Genomic DNA, 17,099 nt, shown 5'->3' with positions numbered 1-17,099 from the left:
ATAATCTTCTACCGAGTGTGATGTTTATCTATAACGTAGTACTGAAAGGATAATCTCATTGTACGAGATATAGATAATATTTTAACTGAGTGATATTTATCCATAATAGAGTATCGAAAGAATAAGCTTATTGAGTAGACTTATTTGCGTACTAAATAGATTAAGTGTGGTATACATAATCTTGTGCATGAAGCTTATTTACGATAACAAACCTGTTATTACCCTCCTTTTAATTTTCCTTCGAGTTAAAGTTTACACCTCTGCTCAACTCCAATCTTATCTCTCTCTAAATCAATCAATGGAGTCATTGGCAGCTTCATTCTCAGCTTCCACCACCACCATCCTCAATTCCTCTTCCAAACTCCACCACCACCCACCTCGACGTTTCCGCTTCCTCTCCCTCTCCCTCCCCATCTTCCACAAATTCAAAACATGCCCCAAATTTTCCTCAAAATTCCCAAATCATCTCAATCTTCTAATTGTCCGAAGCTCCAGTTCCAGTTCCATCACCGCTAAGCCGTCCCCGGAATTTCAGAAAAAGGGTGGTAGCGACCGTAAAGAGGAGGATAACAAGCTTCGTGCTCTTCGTGAGCTCTTTACTAAGCCTGGTGTTAACGTTGATGCTTATATTATTCCTTCCCAAGATGCCCATCAGGTTGTATTTTATTGCTTTTCTTGAATTCACAGTCCCTCAATTTTTTTAGTAACCCCAGTTTGCGATAAAGTTATGCTTGTTTCAATTGTTATGTCAATTGTAGGCTCTTGGCTTTGGCTTTTGTGTAGCGTAGTTTTGAAAAGCCTAATGACTTTTAGAAGTATTAATGATATTCCTATGAGTGAGTTTGGTAATTCAGTTTAAAGATAATGTTGCTATATTGGTACTAGAGCCTGCTGATTTGCAATATACATCATCAACAAAAACAACAAATCCAGTGTAATCCCATAAGTGGGGTCTGGGGAGGCTAGTGTGTACGCAGACCTTACCCCTACCTTATAAAGATAAAAGGTTGTTTAAAAAAAAGAACCTATTGATTTGCAATATCTGTTCATTTTGGTAGCTGTTATTCAAAGATTTGTGTTTCTAAAGAATTGCCGCTTTCTTACCATATCAAAAAAAGAAAAGAATTGCCGCTTTCTGTTTAGATCAAGATTTGCTATTTAATTAGGCAACACCTTCTTGACATTTTTAAGTGGTCATCTGATGCATATGAGTTTCGTGGCATATCAAACTTTTAGTGATGTGTTTTTATTGTATTGACTTGATTCGTGACAACGTGTAGATAATGAATCTCCTGGTTTGTTAATCCTTTTTCTTGGGAAAGGTAGTAAGTAATTTTTGGGACTATCTAGTGGTTGGGAAGGCACGTAACAAATTAAATGAACTATGTATTACCTTATTTTATGAGTTTTACTAAATTTGAATTGCTCTTATTTGTAGAGTGAGTTCATTGCAGAATGTTATATGCGAAGAGCCTATATATCAGGATTTACTGGAAGTGCAGGCACTGCGGTTGTAACCAAAGATAAAGCAGCCTTGTGGACAGATGGACGATACTTCTTACAGGTTTGTATTATGTGCAGTGCAGCTTTAGTTTTACTGATCATTTGTCTAAAGGAAGCAAACTGAACAGTTTGGTTGGTACCCTTTGTCGGTATCTGTTGTCTTCTAATTGGTTTTTTCTTCTGTTTGGTGTTTGTAAACAGGCTGAGAAGCAGTTGAACTCGAGTTGGGTTCTCATGAGAGCTGGTAACTTGGGGGTGCCTACTCCTAGTGAGTGGCTTAATACTGTCCTAGCACCTGGTTGCAGGATTGGAATAGATCCCGTAAGTAATGCTCAAATATGCTTTCAGATTTGTGCATTTGTTTTAAGTTCCAGTAAAATCAAGTATTGGAATGAAAACATGTATACTTATAGGGAGAAGTCAGACGTATTCCTCAATTTGTCAGCGAGTTCACATATTTTCATATTTCTGCTCATGCCTGGAGAATGGGTATGACTCCCCCCTCTCTCCCTTCGACCATTCATCATATTGCCCGTTCTATGTTCCACGGTTGGGTTAGTCCAAAACATGACTTGTTTATTTTTTGAATTGGGTTAGTCCAATACTATTTCATCTCTTCTAGTTCAAAACTTCAAATTCGTCAATCTTGCGAACATTTTTCTATTTGAGTTGACTGCATCATAAATAACCTTGCATTTTCTTTCCTCTTATATCAGTTCTCTTTGTTTTGGTGAAGGGAGCAGTTTCTTTTTTCATCTGATGCTGCAAAGGAATTCAAAGAGGACATTTCTAAAGGAAACCATGAGTTGGTCTTACTGTATGATTTCAACCTTGTAGATGAAATATGGAAGGAGTCAAGGCCAACACCTCCAAAGGAACCAATTAGGTTGCATGACCTGAAATATGCTGGTGTAGATGTGTCGTCAAAGCTTTCGTCATTGAGATCTGAGTTAAGACATGCTGGTGCATCGGCAATTGTTATCTCCATGCTTGACGAAATTGCGTGGCTATTGAACTTGGTAATCCTCTTTACTTGTTCTTTAAAATCTTTGTTAAGTTTTACTTGGTCAAATGTGCACAAATAGATCATTTTTAACCCAGATTCCTTCTTGTATGAGATTTTTTGGTCTGAGGTATAGGAAGAAACTATCCTTCAGTTGTTTTAAATCAGGTTAATTTGGACAAAAAGTAAGCCTATCAATAGTTTTTACATCTGATAATCTTAATCAGTTGAAAATGGAGCTCGGATGAGTTCCATTTCAGCATAATTTTCCTTTTAGCTTTGTCTCTATCTTCCTCTTCAAATTGTGTTTTCTTAATTTCCAATAATGGCATAGCTTCAATAACAATATCTTGAATATGTTACACTTAAACTCTAATATAGAGTTTTCCTTTTTTATTCTTGATAAGTTTATAAGACTATTAATCAATATTCTATGATTAATAATTGGGTTATCAGTTAAATTTCAGGAAACCAACTTCATTCTGATTACCAAATTTAGTATTTCTAAATCTTGACGTTAAAAAGTTTTTTTCAAGATTATCTCTGGCAGTATTCACCTTATGAGAAAAACTCTGGTGATTATGTATTATATATGCTAGCACATCAAAATATTTAAATGACGACATAGATGTAGTTTGATTGTTTCATCAAAAGAAAAAAAGATATAGTTTGATTGGTGCTTCGACATTCAAGATCTTTGATTTTTGCCTGCACACTGATTAGTCCTTTGAAAAGATGAGATTAGCATAGAAATATGGTTTTTTAGTGGAATATTTGATTTTGATGGCCCTATTAATAGTTAGTTAGTGGATTCGTTGTAATTTTAATGGCTAATAATTTTCTGTCTTCAAAGAATATTATTTGTTAAACTTCCAATAGTGGTTCTAGTTTCTAGTCCTCAAGGATATTTATAACATTGGAAGGCATATGTCAAGATTTCAACGATGCACAGCAAGGTTCTTAGCATGCTTTGGCTTGCAGTTGAATGATGACTTAAATTTCTTTCAGTTGCCTTTTTTCTTATTTAAGCTGCTTATTTGTTTAGTTATTTACTTGTGTCTCCAGAGAGGTAATGATGTCTCACATTCACCAGTCATGTATGCATACTTAGTTGTGGAGATAGATGGAGCAAAATTGTTCGTTGATGATACTAAAGTAACACCTGAAGTTATGGAGCACTTGAGAAATGCTGGCATAGAATTGAGAGCATATGAATCCATTCTCTCTGAAATTGAAAGGTGACTTTGAAGCATTAGGAATTTTTTTTTTTTTTTTTTTTTAAAAAAAATTTTTGAATTGCAAAATTTGTCTTCTCGTCAACAGTTCTATGCCTTGTATTTGGTATCACTCTGGCAAGAACAACTGCAGTGAAAACTGCCGCCCGAGAGAAGCTTGCATATATATTAATCTCAGCATTTGAGTGTTCAACTCTACCAAGCAGCATCCTAGACTTAAATGCTAATGGAGATATTTTGCATGCTGCAATTATGTTGGTCCCTGTTTCTAGTAGAAGAAACTCTTCAACAACCAAAGCATTAGTAATATGCGTGCTTTTGGAGAGAGTTTCTCCGTGATAAAATTTGATCCAGAATTTCCCTTTTCAGTTTGGCAGCAAAAGGGGCAAACCTTTGGTTGGACACTTCATCAGTCAATGCTGCTATTCTAAATGCATATGAATCAGCTTGTTACAAATATCCTTGGAAATCTGCAACTAAAAGCAGGAGGAAGAAGACTGTCAACCTTGATTCCGATGGTCAATCTGGAGGACCATGTGCAGTCTATAGGAGTTCTCCTGTATCTCTGCGTAAAGCTGTAAAAAATGATGCCGAGTTAGAAGGGATGCGTAACTGCCATCTAAGGTAATGGAAAATCCAATCCACCCCTTTAAGCATATGTCAATTGTCAATAACTACTGCCTATTATCTCACCATCTATATTTTCAAAAGCATACTATTTCACCACTTCACACTCTATAAGTGATGTTGCTGCCATATAAGTCCGCCAACACTTTCATTATGCCTTCCACAAACCTCCTCCATGAGGTAGTCTAATATATTTTGTTCTCCATCCTCCCTCTTGCGTTCCATTTTTGTCCAAAATGACTTTTCTCCAGAGAGATAGCTCCTCCATGTCAAACCTGCATATCCTGATTGTAATCTACGTGAAGGTTTTACCTAAAAAAAATTAATAATAACAATAATAGTAATAATAATTAGGGTATAAGAATAATAGTATTAATGTCTGGATAACTTTGAATCAGTTTCCTCTACTCTATGGAAAACCATACTGCGACTTCTTTTGTTGTACGAGAGATGGTTGCATAGCTTTATAGCGATCATTCTTTTTTGTCCTTTTATGGTGAAGCATTATATACTTGCTCTGAGGGATTGCTACGTCTTATTCAAATATGGATGGCTTAGTAATACTTTAATGGATAATCAATCTGTTTTTTGATCAAGAATGGATAGTCAATCTGCATCTTCTGATGTAGGGATGCGGCTGCCTTAGCTCAATTTTGGGCTTGGTTGGAGGATGAAATCCAAAGGGATGTCATTTTGACAGAGGTAGAAGTTGCAGACAAACTTCTTGAGTTTCGATCACACCAAGATGGCTTCCTTGATACAAGCTTCGACACCATAAGTGGTATATTGGTTTCTATTATCGTGATTGAGCTGAATTCCGAAACTTATATAGTAGTGAAAAGCTAGTGTTTGTCTTTGTGGACTTTATAGTGGATAATATGGCAGCTTCTTCTTGAGTGAAGAAAGATCAGAATATACATATATCAAAATTATATCCCATGCTTATCTATATTTCTTCCAATTCAGCTTCGACCACAGCTTTATGAACTTTAGAATGCTTTAGATCTGGTGGAGATAGAATTTTGTTACTTCGACTTTTGTTTTCCATATTTTCTGTTGATGCTTTCAGTAGGAGAATAATTATACTCTCTACATATATAGGTCTTCCTTTGGTTATCAAAAAAAAAATATAGGTCTTCCTTACATTCTTCTCAAAAAAATTATATATTTTGGTCTTCCCTCTTGTGCTTAAGCTTCTTATAGCTGAAGAGCTTTCACGACTTTGGGTGATCTGAATGTATTTTTGAATGGTCAAAGACAGTAGGAAACATTTGTACTCCCTCCCGTCCCAAACATTTCGAAAATCTAAAACATTAGTATTGGCTGGGAAAAGATGTGGGCCCTTATATTGACTTTTTGTGCTCTAAGGAGCAGAATATAGGAAAACCTTGTATTGGAAAGAAAAAAAAGTGATTCCAATAAAAGCTTTGGCTATATACTGTATTGGTATTTTCCTTTTGAGGAGAATTGTTAGTTTACATATATGTATAGTGTAGTCTTGTCCCACATTGGAAGAGGAGTAATATCTCCTTGTAGTGTATAACTATAAATAAGGACCTCTTGTATTGTATTTATCATCCAATATCAATAACATATTTTCTCCCGTGCCTTCTCACATGGTATCAGAGCATTAGTGAGAAAAGATCGTTGTGCGTCATTCCAGCGTTAACCGGGAAGAAAGAACTTAGTCATCGTGCAATTTTTCCGGTGACCTAAGGCTTATCTAAGTGAAAGTCACTTTTTGTCGGTGTTGTGCTAAAACCAACACCACCACGAGGTAGATCACCATCCGACTACCAACCCCTAAAATTTTATCCGGCAGAAGCCGCCATGCTCCTCCACGCGCCGGCAACAACTTTTCCAGCGAGGGTTCTGACCACTTTCCGGCCTTTTTTTCGCTAAGCTTCTTCAGGACAGTGTGCTCTCCTCAAAATTCCGAGCCTACCCATCTAATTCAAATCAAATTCCGGCACTTTTATATTTTTCCGGCGTGAACAGTGACCTTTCCGGACATTTTTTGAAAATATTTCTTCAGGACAGCTTGCTCGCAAAGGAATTCCGAGTCTATCCATCCTGGTTACGACAAATTCCTACAACTTTGGAATTTTCCGGCGAGCTACAGTGTTTCCGGCATGAACAGTGTGCCGGCACAGAACAGTGTTTTGTTTCCCTGCTGTAAACAGTGTTTTTCAAGCTATTTCTTCAGTTTTCTCATAGGAGTTACTTATTTCCACTATTTCAAGTTAACCCTACTACTACAAATTGTAGCGATATGGGAACCAATGCTTTGAATAGTCGGATGGTTTCTTTAGCAGAGTATATTGAGTTTCTTCAGTATAAAGCATGTAAGCAGACATCTTCTGAGATAGCTTCTGTTGTTCAAACAGGTAATAGCGTGACTTGTTTCTCCCAATCTTCATCCTCTGAGTCTTGGGTCGTTGATTCAGGTGCATCAGATCATATTTCTGGTAACAAATCTCTTTTCACTACTATTTCGTATTCTCAATCTCTTCCAAAAGTCACAATGGCCAATGGGTCTCAAACCATGGCAACTGCAATAGGTCAAGCAAGCCCACTTCCTTCCTTACCTATAGATTCAGTCCTTTATGTTCCCAATAGTCCTTTTAATCTCATAGCTGTTAGTTGCTTAGCCAAATCACTTAAATGCGCTGTTTTATTTCTTGATGACCATGTTTTTATACAGGAACGCAGTACAGGGCGGATCATTGATACCGGGCGTGAATCAAACGAACTTTATTACCTTATCCTTGCTAAATCACATGGACTCACATCTTGTCTTCCTTCTACAACTTGTCCTGTTACTGATTCACCAGATTTATTACATAAACGGTTGGGACATCCCAGTTTGTCAAAACTTCAGAAAATGGTATCTGGTTTATCTCACTTGTCAGCTCTAGAGTGTGAGTCATGTCAGCTCGGTAAGCATACCCGCTCCCATTTCCCTCGGCGTCTTGATAATCGAGCAGAGTCACCTTTTACTTTAGTCCATTCAGATGTTTGGGGTCCTAGTCGGGTCAGTTCCACCTTGGGATTCCGCTACTTTGTCAGTTTCATTGATGATTATTCCAGGTGCACTTGGATATTTTTGATAAAAAATCGATCTGAGCTGTTTTCTATTTTTCAGACCTTCCACGCTGAAATTCAAAATCAATTTGGGGTTTCTATTGGCACATTTCGTAGTGATAATGCCCGAGAGTATTTGTCTTCCCCATTTCAGCAGTTTATGAAATCTCATGGGATTATTCATCAAACATCTTGTCCGTACACATCTCAACAAAATGGGGTAGCTGAAAGAAAGAATAGACATCTTATTGAAACTGCTCGTACCCTACTCATACAATCTCATGCTCCGTTGCGTTTTTGGGGGATGCAGTTCTTACATCTTGCTATCTTATTAATCGTATGCCATCTTCAGCTATCGAGAACCAAGTTCCATTTTCTGTCATGTTTCCCCACTTACCTTTGTTCTCTCTTCCACCCCGTATCTTTGGAAGCACTTGTTTTGTCCATAACCTTACTCCAAGAACAGATAAGTTAGCTCCTCGTGCTCTTAAGTGCGTATTTCTGGGTTTCTCGAGAACACAAAAAGGGTATCGATGCTACTCTCCTGACCTCCAGCGGTGCCTTATGTCCGGTGATGTTACCTTCTTTGAAACCCCATCATACTTCACAAGTTCAGGTCATCACTTAGATATTTCTGAGGTACTACTAGTTTAATCTTTTGGAGATTCAGTCACTCCAGCTCCACCACCTACAGCTCCAGTTGTAGCTTCACCGCCTATAGCTCCAGTTGTAGCTCTACCACCTATAGCTCCAGTTCCACCACCTACAACTCCGGTTGTAGCTCCACCACCTATAGCTCCAGTTCCTCCACATAATCCAGTTCAACATTCTGCAGCTCCACCACTCTTGACTTATCATCGTCGTCCACATCCAGCACCAGGCCCAGGTGATTCACGCCTCGCATCAGATTCTGCACCTACTGCGAACTTGTCTCCTCTTAGTCAACCAATTGCACTCCGCAAAGGTGTACGATCCACACTTAATCCTAATCCCCACTATGTCGGTTTAAGTTATCATCGTCTGTCGTCACCTCATTATGCTTTTATATCTTCTTTGTCCACTGTTTCTATCCCTAAGTCTACAGGTGATGCACTATCTCATCCAGGATGGCGACATGCTATGATTGACGAGATGTCTGCTTTACATGCGAGTGACACTTGGAAGCTTGTTCCTCTTCCTGCAGGTAAGTCTACTATTAGTTGTCGTTGGGTTTATACAGTCAAAGTCGGCCCGGATGGCCAGGTTGATCGGCTTAAGGCTCGTCTTGTTGCAAAAAGATATACTCAGATTTTTGGGCTTGATTATAGTGATACTTTCTCTCCCGTGGCTAAAGTAGCATATGTTTGTCTCTTTTTGTCCATGGCTGCTGTACGTCATTGGCCTCTTTATCAGTTAGACATTAAGAATGCTTTCTCCACGGTGATCTTGAGGAAGAAGTTTATATGGAGCAACCACCTGGTTTTGTTGCTCAGGGGAGTTTAATGGTTGTGTGTGCAGATTGCGCAAGTCACTATATGGTTTGAAACAGTTCCCTCGAGCTTGGTTTGGTAAGTTCAGCACAATTATTCAGGAGTTTGGCATGACTCGTAGTGAGACTGATCACTCTGTGTTTTATCGGCATTCTGCTCCTAATCTGTGTATTTATTTAGTGGTTTATGTTGATGATATTATTATTACTGGTAATGATCAGGATGGTATTACTAATCTGAAGCAACATCTCTTTCAGCACTTCCAGACTAAGGATCTGGGCAGATTGAAGTATTTTCTAGGTATTGAGGTCGCTCAGTCTAGCTCAGGTATTGTTATTTCACAACGGAAGTATGCCTTAGACATTCTTGAGGAGACTGGAATGATGGGTTGCAGACCTATTGACTCTCCTATGGATCAAAATGTTAAGCTTCTGCCTGGACAGGGGGAGCCTCTTAGAGACCCTACGAGATATAGGAGGTTGGTTGGCAAATTGAATTACCTCACAGTGACTAGACCTGACATTTCTTTTCCGGTGAGTGTTGTAAGTCAGTTTATGGATTCTCCATGTGATAGTCACTGGGATGCAGTTGTTCGCATTCTTTGGTATATAAAGTCAGCTCCAGGCAAAGGATTACTATTCGAGGATCGAGGCCACGAGCAGATTATTGGGTACATAGATGCTGATTGGGCAGGATCATCTTTTGATATACGTTCTATGTCTGGATATTGTGTTCTAGTAGGAGGTAATTTGGTCTCGTGGAAGAGCAAGAAACAGAATGTAGTTGCTCGATTTAGCGCCGAAGCCGAATATTGGGCCATGGCTATGGCGACGTGTGAGTTAGTTTGGGTCAAGCAGTTGCTCAAGGAGTTAAAGTTCGGAAAAATCAGAAAGATGGAACTAGTGTGTGATAACCAAGCTGCTCTTCATATTGCGTCAAATCCGGTATTCCATGAGAGGACTAAACACATTGAGATCGACTGTCACTTTGTCAGAGAAAAATACTTTCAGGAGATATTGTTACAAAGTTTGTAAAGTCGAATGATCAACTAGCAGATATTTTTACTAAGTCTCTTACTGGTTCTCGTATTAGTTACATGTGTAACAAGCTCGGTATATATGATGTGTATGCACCGGCTTGAGGGGAGTGTTAGTTTACAGATATGTATAGTGTAGTCTTGTCCCACATTGGAAGAGGAGTAATATCTTCTTGTAGTGCATAGCTATAAATAGGGACCTCTCGTATTGTATTTATCATCCAATATCAATAACATATTTTCTCCCGTGCCTTCTCACAAGAATGATATTGTTTTCATGCTGGCTAAAAAGAAATTTTGGACTGTTTTGTAAGTTGAACAAAGGGAGTAGTTGATGACTTTGGGATGAAACAGCAGGTATTTGCATGGGTCACTTTGCATTGTCCTTTTTATAAAATTCGGGATTTATCTACAATAGAAGATTCCAAAATTTTTAATACAATACTCATCTTGGATCTGATTTCACCAACACAATTCCTATGGTAGTTTTTCTTTCTCTTTTCGCTGGATTCTGCTTGTTCAAATGGCCTATTTGTGTCTTGTTGTCCATTTACATTCAAGAAATCTTTATCTCCTCCTACTAATGGAAAATCTGTATGGCTCCCATTATGTTCATAGCCATGTCTGCATATTCAGTGCCCTATGGTCATCGGGTAAATATCACCATAGATGCTACTTGATAGTTTGTAAAGAATGTAGAATTCTTCCTATTTAACTTTTTTCAGATGTATGGAAGTTTTCTGTGATGGAGTGATTTTCAATTTTCCTTAATGAAAGCACGTGCTGTAAAATTTTAGATCACTTATTTTGAGATATCGATGAGAAGAAATGTTTGAATCAGCATAAAATGATCAATGACTGGCTAGTTAGGTGTAGAATTTTCACACGCTGGTATTCTTTCCAGTCATTTTCATACCTACTAATTTATATGTAGGTTCGGGTGCCAATGGTGCTATAATTCATTACAAGCCAGAGCCAGATAGTTGTAGCATTGTGGATGAGAAGGAACTCTTCCTCTTAGACAGTGGAGGCCAATATATTGATGGAACGACTGATATTACTAGGACAGTGCATTTCGGTGAACCATCTGCAAGAGAAAGAGAATGTTTCACCCGAGTACTACAGGTAAAATATACCTTTCTGCCAGCAATGGTACATTTGTTATACTTACGACGGGAATATGGTAGAGTTTTCTGGAATTGGATTATACTTCAATTTAAATCCTTACTAATAGGAAACCTGAGCTGATCGGAAGACTTACATTTCAAGCATCTAATTATAAAATATTAAGAAAATAAAGGGAAAGGAGAACCTCAATTAGAGCCGCCTAGTGCTTTCTCTCTTTTTTTATTCTTTCCTTTTTTTCTTTTTGATTGGTAAGTAGTATTGATGTCAAAAGCAGCATTAAGAAAGTGCTGCAGTTACATCCAAAAAGTTGCAATGGGAGCAAGAAAAAAGAACCTAACAGCTTAATGCTTTCTCTCTGGGGGTGCAGCGTCTCCCTCTTATGCCCTAACTTTGTTCGGTGTACAGATATTGTGAAAGGACATTTTTTAAACCAGAAACTTTTCAGCTGGTGCATAGGTGCCATAGTTGTAAATTTTTGCTGAAAATCTCCTTTGATGGACGCCGACACGGACTTCCTTCAGCTTTGCGCATGTTTGAGTATTTTGACCATGTCTTCCAGAAGGAGTGTCCAAATGATGAACCGTGTAATTTGATGGAAACTAGACTTCATGAGCTATGATATAACCAATTTTCAAGTTCAACTCTTTATGGATAATTTCCAGCATATTCTTGAAAATAGAGTTAAAATCCATCTTGTTTATAGCATATCTCACAGAAGCTCTTTTTCCCCCTCATTGACAGATTTGACAAAATAAAGGGTTCATAAGCAATTGTGGAATCAAGTTGGGTGCCGTTTCTAAAAAAGATACAATAGTTTCTGAACCCCCCCGAGCTTAAGGTTCAATTATGAGTAACCGATCAACTAATATAGTAAAACAGTGAAAGGAATCTATAAAGTACCTCAAAAACTTAGGTAAATTAGGTAATTGATTTTGTCCATATAAAATCAACTCATCAATGACATTCCTTTTAAGTCTCCATTTCAAATGTTACTCTTTGAAGCACGTCTTGAGGTTGTATTCTTGGTATTCTGTGGTACCCCATTTTGTTGCATTGCTAGATAAGAGCTTCTATAATTGTTAGATAGGTTGTAGTTGATTAAAACATTTTCAGGGTCACATAGCACTTGACCAAGCAGTTTTCCCTGAGAATACCCCTGGTTTCGTGTTGGATGCATTTGCACGGTCTTCCCTATGGAAGGTTGGCCTTGATTACCGGCATGGTATGTATGCTCAAAGTTCTGTGTTCTTATAGTATTAGGAGGTTTTAGTAACTTAAAAGTATTTCCTTTACACGTGCTCGTTATTTCCTCTAGGAACTGGGCATGGTGTAGGAGCTGCACTAAATGTTCATGAAGGCCCACATAGCATTAGTTTCCGCTTTGGAAATATGACTCCCTTATTGAGAGGAATGATTGTCAGCAATGAACCCGGTTACTATGAAGACCATCAATTTGGCATTCGAATTGAGGTACTTTCCACATTTCTCCATATTCTAGAAAGAATAGAAAGCTATTTTCTTTTTGTTTTTAAATCATGAGTATCTCTAGTATGTTTTAATTTTTTTTTAATTATTGAATTGATAAATGGGTTCCTAGTGAAGCTTCTCTTTCTTTTCTCTTAGGGAAGTTCTCTATTCACCTTCTAGTAGATCAGCTGCTAAATTTTGATGTTAAAACATCCATAGGTATATAAGTTGGAAGCATACGAGCGAGTAAACTTCTTTTTTTTTTTTTCGGTTGGAACCTGAAAAAGTATCTGAGGAACTTTAGAGCTCATAGGTTGCTAAAATTTCAGGTCAAGTTCCTTACTAAAAGCTGAAGAAGAAAGTTCGTTAAATTCTGATGTTAAAATCTCCATCTTGGTAAAAGCGGAATATGACACCGAAAAAATGTGATTTTTCCTGTAAAAACCTGAAGTATTTAAGCGGCATGTGGAGCTTCTTCTCTGCATGAATTCTCACTTGATTTGATTGTAAAAGAATTCAGTCAGAGTGTTATGCTGTTCTTGAGGCATTAGTGTACTATTCTCTTTGGCTAACAATGTAATCATGTTTATCCTTTTCATACCTAATTTCTTTACCCTAATGCAGGTTATGCCATAAAGTTTCCTCTGTTTTTTATTATGATATCTGATTTTTACTCTTTCTTGTTATTCAGAATCTTCTTTACGTCAAAGAAGTAGATACACCGAATCGTTTTGGAGGAATAGGATATCTGGGATTTGAAAAGCTTACTTTTGTTCCCATACAGGTATGGTAGCTCATAATGATCTGTCTTTCGTTTACTAATGAATTTTACCCTGTTCTTATACAGAAAGAGACTGGCCTTGGCAATTCTAGGCTGTAGAGTTTCTATTACACGCACAGGTTGCAAGGTCAATCTGTTTATTTCTGCTGTAGTCTACTTCTCCACCGTGTAAAATAGGAACGGGCTTTAGGTAACTAACTAATACAAAGAGCACGGAATTTATCATTGAGATACGGATGCAACAAGATGAACCAGTGAGACATTATTACTCTTCGTCAGAGTGCAGGAGATTATGGAATATATTTTCCCATCACATTTACAACAACAACAACCCCCCAGTATAATCCCACTAGTGGGGTCTGGCGAGGGTAGTGTGTACGCAGACCTTACCCCTACCCTGGGGGTAGAAGGGCTGTTTCCGATAGACCCTCGACTCCCTCCCTCCAAGAACTCCCCACCTTGCTCTTGGGGTGACTCGAACTCACAACCTCTTCGTTGGAAGTGGAGAGTGCTCATCACTAGAGTAACCCACTCTTGTCTTTCCCATCACATTTGACATTCCTAAAAACTCATATATTATAAGGCGTGATGTCATATCATGTATGAGCGTATATAAGCTTGGGTCACATTTAGACTTCATATCCATCTTCAGATATCTGATAAATGAATTCCATAGTTTTCACTAGTGTTTTCCTGACCTGCTCTGATGTCAATCATGTCTTAAATCAACTCATTCTGGAGTGTATGCACTGTGCTCCATCACGCTACTGCCATAATTTCTAGTGATATGACTACTTTTTGCTTCTTATCATCCAGACTAAGTTAGTGGACATATCTTTGCTCTCTGTTGCGGACGTAGAGTGGCTCAATAGTTACCATTTACAAGTTTGGGAGAAGGTAAGCATCCCCAACTATTTCTTTTCTTCTTCTTTCTGTTTGCATGATGTTTAATATGTTCTGTGTAGAATGAACAAGAACCTTACTTGACTACCAACTGGGGATTACAATCCACACGAAGAGAATATGTTGCATTGTAGTAGGTTAGCTGTGCTGCTGGCATATGATTCCTTATATGCTGTTATTGTGCTGTCTTTTGACCTAGGTTGAGAAACTGCTCCTTTTCAAAGTTAAGAAACTTCTCCTTTTTGTGTTCTTTCTGAATGGAGCTATGCAAGGGAAAGCTAAGCTTTCTACTCTGTCGCAAAAGGGGGCCGTTTTCTTCCCCCCCCCCCCCCCACACACACAAAAATTTGTGGTTGGTTTTTTCATGTTTAAGACTGCTATTTGACTGGAAATCATCTTCAGGTTTCACCACTGCTGGATGGTTCTGCACGTCAATGGCTTTGGAACAACACACGGCCTCTTACGAAGCTGTAATTCATGTGTAGATACTGTCAATACTACGCAGTTCCATCCTTGACCATTTGTTGTACATAGGAGATAAATAATTTGATAATTAAGAGTTACAGCTACTCATATACTCTATAGACAGGTAAATGAACTTTGTAGTACAATATAAGGCCCCAGGGCTTTGATCTTAGTGGTAAAAGCGCATGACGTGATGTGTGGGTTAAGCGTACATCACGGATTCGAACAGACAAAAGTTCGGTATTTAAGTGGAGAAGGGTAGAGGTTCTGGCCCATTATCCACCGAGTTTCTAACCATGCGCCACTTGCATTGTGAACTGATTAGCATTATTAAGGATGGTGAAGGACCTCTGTAAATGTACAATATGATTATTCGACTTAAAGGTTTAGCCTTGTGGCTCATCTCAGCTATAATGACTGGCAAGTATATGATATTCCGAACAGTAATCTTAGAAGTTACTATTTGTTACGCCAGAAAGCAGTGAAATCCAGCTTCACTCTCAACTTTAGCTAAAAAAGATTACTATATAACAAACCAGATTGCTGTGACATGGTAAGTTCTTTTCCCCCTTAGACGGTGACATGGTAAATCATCGAATAACCCAGAATTGCCAAACCGACGTGCTTTAAATGTAAATATTAGGTCACATCAAACAGTCCTTTTAGATATAAGAAGTATAGGGTAATACCAATCTGCACTCTTCTGTTTTCAACCCATAATTTAGTGTCCTTTTTACTTTCAGGAGCAGAATTACAACGTAGCGTACAAATGTGCGGTTTTTACACTATTGCTTTTATAATACAACATAAATCAGATTAACACCTTAAATTTCATATTCAGTCAAATATGGCACATAAAATTGGGAGAACTAAATTGAATTTGGATACGGATAGAGAATAATGCACTAGAGTCACATTTAGGTTCCTCTTAATATAAAGCAAAAAAAGGATCCAACTAGGAAGAAGTAAATGCAACTAATCCAACAAGTAAGACTCTTCTCATTGATAACTAGCTTATTACAACACAAAAAAAGGAAGAATATTTGACTAATAATATGAAACAGGAAGAAGAACAACTAGGCCAACGGAGATTCCAAAGAGAAGAAGTAATAAGCCAGTGAAATTAACAATGAGTGCTTCTTGTCCCTTTTGAAGTCCTAAGGCTATGAATTTCTGAATTAAGCCAGTTTCTGCACTTACTATTCCCATGAAGAAGACGGCAATTCCGTATAGAACATGCCATGGAACTAATCTTGCCCTTCTCCAGTTTTGCGCCCCAGGGAAGAAGAATACCAAGAAAGAAACAATATACTGCACAAAATTAAAATTAGATTTTTCTAAATGAATGAATATCAGTGATAGTAGTATTATATTTGAGCCAGTTATTTATTTGTTCTTACCAGCAAGGCGTATAAGCTAACGGTGGAAATGCCAATCCAGGAATGCAAGGTAAGGAGGTTAGATTTTCCAGTATCATGTTGAAACTTGAAAATTGCAAAGAGACCAACAATGCTAGAACCAAGACCAATGAGATGCAGAAACATGTGGAAGTATTTCCTTGTCCTCCTTGTTGCTGGGATTGTGGTAAATGCCATTATAGCTGAAACAAATATTAAAGCACATTATGAAATCGAGGCATTCTTGACATTTCTCTTTTATTTTTTTCATCATTGTTTCAGAAATTTGTACCTTCTCCGGAAATTAGGACAAATCCAATGATCATAAAGAATGGATGAAGCTGCATGCATGAGGATCATAGACATCATTAGTAAAAAGAAAACAAGAAAACGACCAAAGGAGGGTACATTTAAGTAGCTGATTCATGATAATTGAACAAAAATGTTATGGCTTGTTTAACCAACAAGTTCAAAGGATCACGAAAGTTTTTTTCCTTTATAATCTTATGTTCTGTATGAAGTAAAATATAGCGGTAAAATGAAGGAATATAGTAATAATTTATAGGAGAAACTTTACATTGAAAAGTTTGAGGTTGTTGGTTGAAGTGAAAGAAAGTCCATCTCTGAAGTGAAGCAGCCAGACCAAGAGTAGGGTTGTGATTGCTATGAACAACAAATGTGCAAACAAGGTCAGAAGCGACGGCACTGGCACCCCCGCCGTTCTGTAGCTTCCACGGCTCCTATTACTTCCCTTGTCGGCCATCTCCACTTCTACACTTTTATATATATGGACGAGAGAGAATTTACAAGTTCTACATCATATATGCTGCTAAACAAGTCCTTTTTATAAAGGGTATTTTTTGTTTCTACTTAAGCAGTCAAAGTACATTATATATATTTCACAGAAAGAATGTTGAATTGCTTATTGAAACATTATTGGTCTTACGGCTCAAGGCACAATTAGTAATTGCCATATGCTAAAGTTAAAGGATTGGGTTGGT

At 37.9% G+C, this 17,099-nt stretch overlaps 2 protein-coding genes across 2 annotated transcripts; one reads left to right on the top strand and one right to left on the bottom strand.

Moving 5' to 3' along the window:
- The first annotated feature begins 207 nt into the window (after nucleotides 1–207).
- On the top strand, nucleotides 208–15,112 carry LOC107806320 (aminopeptidase P2). Its single transcript, XM_075238501.1, has 13 exons — nucleotides 208–655; nucleotides 1,439–1,564; nucleotides 1,705–1,824; nucleotides 2,247–2,522; nucleotides 3,572–3,744; nucleotides 4,111–4,365; nucleotides 4,998–5,149; nucleotides 10,892–11,082; nucleotides 12,199–12,307; nucleotides 12,401–12,555; nucleotides 13,244–13,336; nucleotides 14,150–14,230; nucleotides 14,639–15,112. Exons 1-13 carry the CDS (start codon nucleotides 299–301, stop codon nucleotides 14,708–14,710), a joined length of 2,160 nt encoding a protein of 719 aa, XP_075094602.1. The 5' UTR covers nucleotides 208–298; the 3' UTR covers nucleotides 14,711–15,112.
- Nucleotides 15,113–15,612: 500 nt separating this feature from the next.
- On the bottom strand, nucleotides 15,613–16,963 carry LOC107806319 (putative ascorbate-specific transmembrane electron transporter 1). Its single transcript, XM_016630457.2, has 4 exons — nucleotides 16,676–16,963; nucleotides 16,391–16,439; nucleotides 16,102–16,301; nucleotides 15,613–16,012 (listed from the first exon to the last, which is right to left on the bottom strand). The coding sequence occupies exons 1-4, from the start codon at nucleotides 16,859–16,861 to the stop codon at nucleotides 15,749–15,751; spliced, it is 699 nt and encodes a 232-aa protein (XP_016485943.1). The 5' UTR covers nucleotides 16,862–16,963; the 3' UTR covers nucleotides 15,613–15,748.
- Nucleotides 16,964–17,099: the final 136 nt, after the last annotated feature.

The sequence above is a fragment of the Nicotiana tabacum genome, chromosome 19, assembly GCF_000715075.1.
Source record: "Nicotiana tabacum cultivar K326 chromosome 19, ASM71507v2, whole genome shotgun sequence".
Classification (NCBI taxonomy): domain Eukaryota; kingdom Viridiplantae; phylum Streptophyta; class Magnoliopsida; order Solanales; family Solanaceae; genus Nicotiana; species Nicotiana tabacum.
This window is presented reverse-complemented; position numbering and strand designations above follow the sequence as displayed.

Coding starts and splice junctions, on each gene's coding strand:
- LOC107806319 (XM_016630457.2), bottom strand. CDS start 16,861: ATGGCCGACAAGGGAAGTAATAGGAGCCGTGGAAGCTACAGAACGGCG. Junction 16,302..16,390: donor TGTCCTAATTTCCGGAGAAG/GTACAAATTTCT, acceptor TATTTGTTTCAG/CTATAATGGCATTTACCACA. Junction 16,013..16,101: donor TTAGCTTATACGCCTTGCTG/GTAAGAACAAAT, acceptor AATTTTGTGCAG/TATATTGTTTCTTTCTTGGT.
- LOC107806320 (XM_075238501.1), top strand. CDS start 299: ATGGAGTCATTGGCAGCTTCATTCTCAGCTTCCACCACCACCATCCTC. Junction 656..1,438: donor CTTCCCAAGATGCCCATCAG/GTTGTATTTTAT, acceptor TCTTATTTGTAG/AGTGAGTTCATTGCAGAATG. Junction 5,150..10,891: donor AAGCTTCGACACCATAAGTG/GTATATTGGTTT, acceptor ATTTATATGTAG/GTTCGGGTGCCAATGGTGCT.